Source organism: Meleagris gallopavo, chromosome 16 (assembly GCF_905368555.1).
Source record: "Meleagris gallopavo chromosome 16, MGAL_WU_HG_1.1, whole genome shotgun sequence".
Taxonomy (NCBI): Eukaryota; Metazoa; Chordata; class Aves; order Galliformes; family Phasianidae; genus Meleagris; species Meleagris gallopavo.
The window spans coordinates 6129253-6134885 of NC_139419.1; the positions used below are offsets into that span (position 1 = coordinate 6129253).

Consider the following 5633-nt stretch of genomic DNA (forward strand, 5'->3'; position numbering starts at 1 on the left):
GGACAGAGATCATCAACGCTGTGCTGTGTAGACTAGGAAACACATGGGCCATTCCCATGCAGAGCACACTAAATTTTGAAATCCTTTCTAAGGGCAAACCCTTGAAGCATTTTCTTTGATGCATTATCTACCAAAAACATTTCACCACGCTGGGTTAAATATATCAGAATGTAAGAGCTGAAAATGAGCAGTACTTTTCCAGCCCCTTTCACACAAATTGCGTCTCTGCAGAATCTGCAGTGGAACAGCACTTAATTTAACGTCAGAGAAAAGACTCAGGGTGCATTTCAAGTAGCTATAGAACATCCAGGAAGGAACAGTATGTGGAGATGTGCAGCCATTTCTGCTTCTGGAGGACTCCTTCACCACAGCTGCTCAATGGGACATGGGAGGATGGTGCTGTGCGAATGGGAACTGGGCTGTGTGTCAAAAATCCTACCCAAACTGGCGATTTAAATCATCCTAAGCTGCTGTTTTGGCTCACCTTCATCCCAGCCACATGTATTAAAGAGAATGCTGTGTTTTTCACTTGGCCTGCGGGACACGGAGAGGTGAAAAGTGGAAAGGGGTGCAAACTTTGTGTTCTAGAGCTCATGGTGGGTTATTCATCCTATAGCCTGCAAACCCCTCTGAGGCACAACAACACTGAACCAAACAGAAAGAAAAGAGCAATCCTCTGACTTCACATCCTCAAAACCCCCTTCAAAATCTTGAGAGGCACTTCCACGACTTTCAGACCCAATCCGCCCTCCCAGGGCCGGGCAGTCACAGCCCCGCGCTGCCAAGGACGCGGCCGCCCCCGGCCCACAGTGCATCGCGGCGCCAAGATGGCGGCGCCCAGTGAGGGCCGGCCTGGCCGCGGCGCCTCGACGTTCCCAGGCACCGAAGGCGGCTCTTTCGCTTTTGCTTTCACCGTCCCGCCCGGGGCTGCCGGCTCCGGAGCGGAGGAGCAACCCAAGAAGCCTTGCAGGGCCTGTACGGATTTCAAGAGCTGGCTTCGCGAGCAGAGGAAGCAAACGGCGGCGGGCGGCGTGGTAAGGCGGGGTGTGGGCCAGAGCCGTGGCGAGTAGCGGGCTTCTCCCCCACCCCCTCAGCGCTGTGGGGCCGCACCCTCCCGCTTCCCCCTCCCCGGGGGTGCCAAGGGGCTCCCATTTTCTCCCCGTCGTGCGTGTGGCTCTGGGCTCTGTTGCCGTCCCTTCGCCGTGATGCTTTCCCCCCCTGCCGCCACAGCTCTCTCCCTCCTCTCCCTCAGGCCGCGGTGGAGGAGAAGGAGCCGCCCCCCGATTGCCCTCTGGACAGTGAGCAGCTGGGCCGCAGCACCTGGGCCTTCTTGCACACCATGGCGGCCTACTACCCCGAGCGGCCCTCGGGCACCCAGCAGCAGGAGATGAGGGATTTCATCCACCTCTTCTCCAAGTTCTATCCGTGTGAGCACTGCGCTGAGGATCTAAGGGAAAGGTGAGTTGCCTCATTGGTTTCTTCCGTTAGTGGGTTTTTTTTTTTTTTTTTTTTTTTTTTTTTTTTTTTTTTTTTTTTTTTTTTTTTTGTTATTGCTGAAGGGGCCTGAAATGCTGGCCTGCCGTGGGTATTTGCATATCTTTGCTCTTCCTGCTGTTGGGATTTATGGACAATTAAACTGGTTTCTTCCGCTGCATAGATCAAAGAAAGACTTATTCAGAAAACAAATACTTTTTCTAGTGCTGCTGGGTTAAGTGCTGCCTCCAAGGCCTCCCTGAGGCAGTTTATGGCCTTCTGGTTCAGACTAGACTTGCACGCAACCATAGAATAAACCAGTACTTGGAGTGACTCATGGCTTGGTAGGCAAGCATGCTTATATCTCAGAATAGCCACAGCCTCACAGCAGTGGAGGCAAATACTTGAAATGAGCTGTGGTAGGTGGTAGTTTTCTATCCCTGTCACCATCAACATGTTTCTCAAAAATTTGAACTTTTTTTTTGGATAATGAACATGAAAAAAAGGCTTGAAACCAAATTATCAAGTATCACGTGGCAAAAAATCTGCTTAATGTTTTTCATTTATTGCTATGCTAAGAATCCTTAAAAAAAATCAACGTATTGATGATTGCAGATACTTCTTGCTGTTTATCACAGCTAAGCCTTTTGATTCCTCTGCCTTTTACAATCGACAAGACTAGGAACTGAATGAAACCAGGTTAGTTGTGATCACTGGCATTTTACTGTAGAGGTTCAGCCTCTGATAATTACAGTGTACTCTGTCCTGGATTCTATTTTGTGTTCTCGCATGGTAACAGAAATGGAGACTAGCTGTCTGTGTGCTACGTGCCTGATTTGGGTATTGAAATTGGTGACTAAAGCAGTAACATTTGTTTCCTCTTCCCTGTTTGCAGATTGCGAACAAATCAGCCTGATACTAGCAACAGAAATAACTTCTCCCAGTGGTTATGTCTTCTTCACAATGAAGTGAACAGGAAACTGGGCAAATCTGAATTTGACTGCTCTCGTGTGGATGAGCGCTGGCGAGATGGTTGGAAAGATGGTAGTTGTGATTAATTCATAGGGGACTGCTTTGGAAATCCAACAGATTCACTCTGGTGTTGAATCACTACGTAGAGATGTGCAAGTAAATATGTGTGAGTATGTGTGTGCATGACTGAGATGGCTTGTGGAAATAAAGGTGGAACCAATTCTGAAAGCCAATTTGAAAATCTTATGCTAATAGCACCTTGATAAATGGTCATATCAAATGCATTGTCCAAGGAACTGAGGCCTTACAGGTGGCACAGAAATTGCCAGAAATGTGTTAAACTGAGTTACTTGACAAACCTGTGGATACTTTTTCATTACATTTCCTTATATTATAGAGGCATTTGCTTGTATCTTTGACTTGAATTCATGTTCCTTGCACACAGTTGTAGAGAGCTACCCTATGACATTTCATGCTTATTTGTAGTTAATAACCTGATGTGTTTGAAATTTCAGTGTCATTTTAACTTCTTTTGTTCTGATAGGGCAAATTCCTGCTGTCTATATCCCTTAAACATTTTTAGAGATCTCTGATGCTTGTTGTTAGACTTGCTAAAAGACCTGAAAGCAGGTACGTTTAATGTAAATGCTAAAATCATGGAACCTTGATTTCTCTTTTTTTTTTGTATGTGTTTCAGTTTATCATGTAAGAGGGTAGAAAAAGGAGACTAGAACAGGACCAAAATAATTATCATGAAGTATCAGCTGGTTTCAATTCAGATGTTTTAAATTGATTCCTCTTTTTCTTTCAATTCAGAAGCAATATGACAAGTTCTACCGAGCTATTTGCTTTTAAAACTGGTAACTTTTCATCTCTGCTATGAATTTTTGTCAATTGTGGAGATTGCTGTAATGTTCTGAGACTGATATCTGTAATGAAGCATATTCAGATTTGTTTAGCATACAGTGTTTCTGAGGCATCGTTTGTGTTTTGAAATTCATGATCATTACTTACTGATTTGGTTGATATTTTGGTGTTTTTACCTAGATAAAAATCTCTCTGGAACAAAAGAGCTTTAAATACCCTTACAGTATTTGAGTCTTCCTTAAGACTGATGTCAGCTTTAGATAGAATTATTGCACAGAAGACTCAAAGGATTCCCTCTGTAGAAACTGATCTGTTCTATTAGCATTTTCCCTATGCCAGCTATATTGCTTCATTGTTACTGATACATAAGTGTGAATTTCAGTTTCAAGTGAAATAGCAGCATAAATGACTTAATGAGTATAAATGCATTTTTCTATAGAACCACACGCACAAAGAAGTCTAAATACTTTCAAACTCTTAAAATATATAGTCATATTATGTCCTTACTGCATTTTTGTCTGGGAAAGTTTGCAGGAGTTTGCAAAAATTGTGATAATAGGGAGCTTTTTCTTCTGTACTTCCTGCTGAGCTTTTCCTTGCGTGTTTTAGTAAGCTTCCTTATTTTGTGCACTACAGTGGGTTTGTAAATTTACTTTTGATAGAATGAGAGGTTCGTGGAAATGGTAATAGTTCTTTTATAACAGTACTAGGGTGCTGATAGCCTGTATCTGAGAACTTTGATCTCCAAACCTTCATGTGTGGAGCTCCTTACTGTTTAGAAAAGCAATCAGAACTTTGGAAATATGTTTGAATGTTTTACGGTGTACTAAAGCCTCTTCAAGTTGGACTTGTTAAAACAGTAAGACACAAATTTTTATGGACTGGTTATTCTGGGAAGTTCTATTTATCAATGCTCCTAAACACAAAACCAACAGAACTGGTAAGTGTTATATGAAGTATGCAGTCTGACTTCCTATCTCATGGTGTTATGTGGGCTATTAAAAGTGCTCAGAAACTATTACTATAAACTCAGAAACATCACCTACTGGCATGTTGATGTTCTTAGAATAAATAAATTCAGCCCTTAGTTCTTGTTTTTTTGTTTATAAAAATAAAAAAAAACAACAAATAAAATTCCCCAAATACATAGCCACTAGTGGGGTGAAGACCAAGAAAAAGGCTGTACCCTTCCCTTTGTCAGGGATGGCTTAAGTTGCCCAGTTCTGTCACAGTTTTAGCACCTGGGGGTGTTGACAAGCATTTTCTTCTGCACTTGGTTGTGCAGAGGGAGAGACTTGCTATTCTTCCTTTCTAATTTGCCCTCCACTACTCTGTGACAGATCTGTTGCCCATGGACCAGATTATGAGATTTCTCATTAATTTGCATCAGCATAAATGAGCAGGTTGATTAAAGCAACTGCCTTGTCCCATTTCATATTAATACTAAGAATGAGCTAGGCCAGAGAATTATAGCAAGTGTGCTTGATCTTTGCTGGTAAATCCTTGGACCTGCTGTTGCCTTGTGCTGGCCAGCAGCTGGTGATTTGCAGGAGGGCTGATGCTTCTGTCCATGTCTTAACTGTGTGGGGAGGAAAAAAAATTAAAAATTGTGTATCCCTCTCAAAATCAGGAGGGTGGCTATGACAACACAGAACCTTTGTTTCCTTGTGTTGTGCAAGGAAAAGCTCCTTCTGCCAGCAGGTACTGCTTTGTTCTGACAGTGGTGCAGAGAAGGAGGAATTGCATTAAAGCTGAAGCCATCATTTTCAGTGGATGAGTCCATACAATGAGGGCACAAGCTCTGGCTGCCAAGATGTTATTAGGGCTGTTTGTAACTAAATTTGTTTGTTTGTTGCTAAATGACCATTTGGTTAAAGTTTATGCTTACTCTATGTTCTCTCATATTTGTGGCTCTGCAGAAGAGCTGTGACTTACTGTTTCTCAGACATAGCATCTCTGTGGACTTGACTGTCCAAGGGAGGATATTTTGCTGCTCGTTTATAGCACATTCAGTGTTTTAATTGTATGTGTGGAATTTCTATTGAAGGTTTGTGTACATAAAAAGAAGGGGAAAATATAAATTCTAAATGCACTTGATTAAACCTAGTTTTAAAAATAACTGTATTCAAATTATATTTCCTGTCAGTGTGAAAATAATAAAGCAATTGAGTTTATTCCTAGCTTCCCTGCTGCATGAAGTCTTAGGAAGAGGTATCACAGTGTACTGGTATGTCTGACCTGCTGTCTGTGTGCTCTGCTGAAGTGTGTATTGATTGCTTGAGGTGGGGCTGCAGCTGATTCTTTTCTGTTGTGCTTCTGAG

At 42.6% G+C, this 5633-nt stretch overlaps 1 protein-coding gene across 2 annotated transcripts; it reads left to right on the forward strand.

Moving 5' to 3' along the window:
- Positions 1–781: 781 nt before the first annotated feature.
- GFER (growth factor, augmenter of liver regeneration) lies at positions 782–5486 on the forward strand. Of its 2 annotated transcripts, none has more exons than XM_085237188.1 (3): positions 782–1034; positions 1253–1458; positions 2089–2170. In XM_085237188.1, the coding sequence occupies exons 1-3, from the start codon at positions 828–830 to the stop codon at positions 2153–2155; spliced, it is 480 nt and encodes a 159-aa protein (XP_085093314.1). In that variant the 5' UTR covers positions 782–827; the 3' UTR covers positions 2156–2170. The 2 variants fall into 2 exon arrangements, with proteins under 2 accessions (XP_085093314.1, XP_085093313.1); XM_085237187.1 differs by lacking the exon at positions 2089–2170 and adding an exon at positions 2369–5486 and having other exon boundaries at positions 783–1034.
- Positions 5487–5633: the final 147 nt, after the last annotated feature.